General features: G+C 41.0%; 1 protein-coding gene across 1 annotated transcript; it reads right to left on the bottom strand.

Moving 5' to 3' along the window:
• Positions 1-924, bottom strand: LOC106944420 (C-C chemokine receptor type 8-like; the record flags this gene model as incomplete). Its single annotated transcript, XM_015027523.1, has 1 exon — positions 1-924. A coding segment is annotated over one exon (864 nt), but the record flags the coding sequence as incomplete, so codon positions are not given.
• Between the last annotated feature and the right edge of the window lie 5 nt (positions 925-929).

Below are 929 nucleotides of genomic sequence, written 5' to 3'. Positions count from 1 at the left end.
TTTTTTGGAAAAAGTGACATTTGTCACTATCGTCATCAAAGTTCTGCAATTGTAGCAATGTCAGGTGCCCTCATCCGTATTGGGTGAGTTCTTTGTGCAACAAGGACAGAATTTAGTAGAAATAAAAGCATACAAGAGTGGATTTACGGTACTACTGGCCATTGTAAATGACTTGACTACACTCCAACTGTCTACACAAAACTTCAGGAGCTCCTTGTTTTTAAGAATTATCCCTAACACAGCCAGCATATTGACCACATGAAGTGGAAAAAACATAATAAAATTGCTTAAAATAATGCTAATAAGCAGCCTGCTTGTCTGTGGATTGTTAAAAAAGGCTGAACTCCTAACCTTTTTGTTGAGAGATATGTATGATAATGTGACAAGTGAAGATGAAGCAAGTCCAAACAAGATCTCTGTGCACAGCACAGCAAGCCACTGTGCCTCAGAAGAATATCGGGGTATGCAGCGGATCCATTGTCCTTCTTTCGTTAGTTCTTCAGTCACCAAAACATAGATGCACAAAGTAAAAGCTGACAGCCAAAGCAGAAACACCAGCACACCTTTTTGTATATCGCACTTCCATTCACGCACAACAACAATGTAGCGCTGGATGCTCAACGCAGTCACAGTCATTTGGCTAACATAAACTGTAAAGTACACAAAGTATGATAGAACTTTGCAGGCTACAAGGCCGAATGTCCATCCAAGGAGTACGTTGTAAATCCACAGTGGAAGGGTAAGCAGACACATTAGATCAGAAATGGTCAGATTCATCATTAAACTCTGGGTCGTTCTGGACAGATGCTCCCAGTTAGGCTTGAATATAATCACAGCAATGTTTCCAGGAACTCCAACTAGATAGCAGAAAGTTAATACCACTGCAGGGATCAGACCGCGTTGATTCCAAGAGTGTTGAGGTAATCCAG

Source organism: Poecilia latipinna, unplaced genomic scaffold (assembly GCF_001443285.1).
Source record: "Poecilia latipinna isolate Pla-1442-1.1 unplaced genomic scaffold, P_latipinna-1.0 Scaffold9454, whole genome shotgun sequence".
Classification (NCBI taxonomy): domain Eukaryota; kingdom Metazoa; phylum Chordata; class Actinopteri; order Cyprinodontiformes; family Poeciliidae; genus Poecilia; species Poecilia latipinna.
Note: the sequence above shows the minus strand (reverse complement) of the source record. Positions and strands in the feature narration are given on the sequence as shown.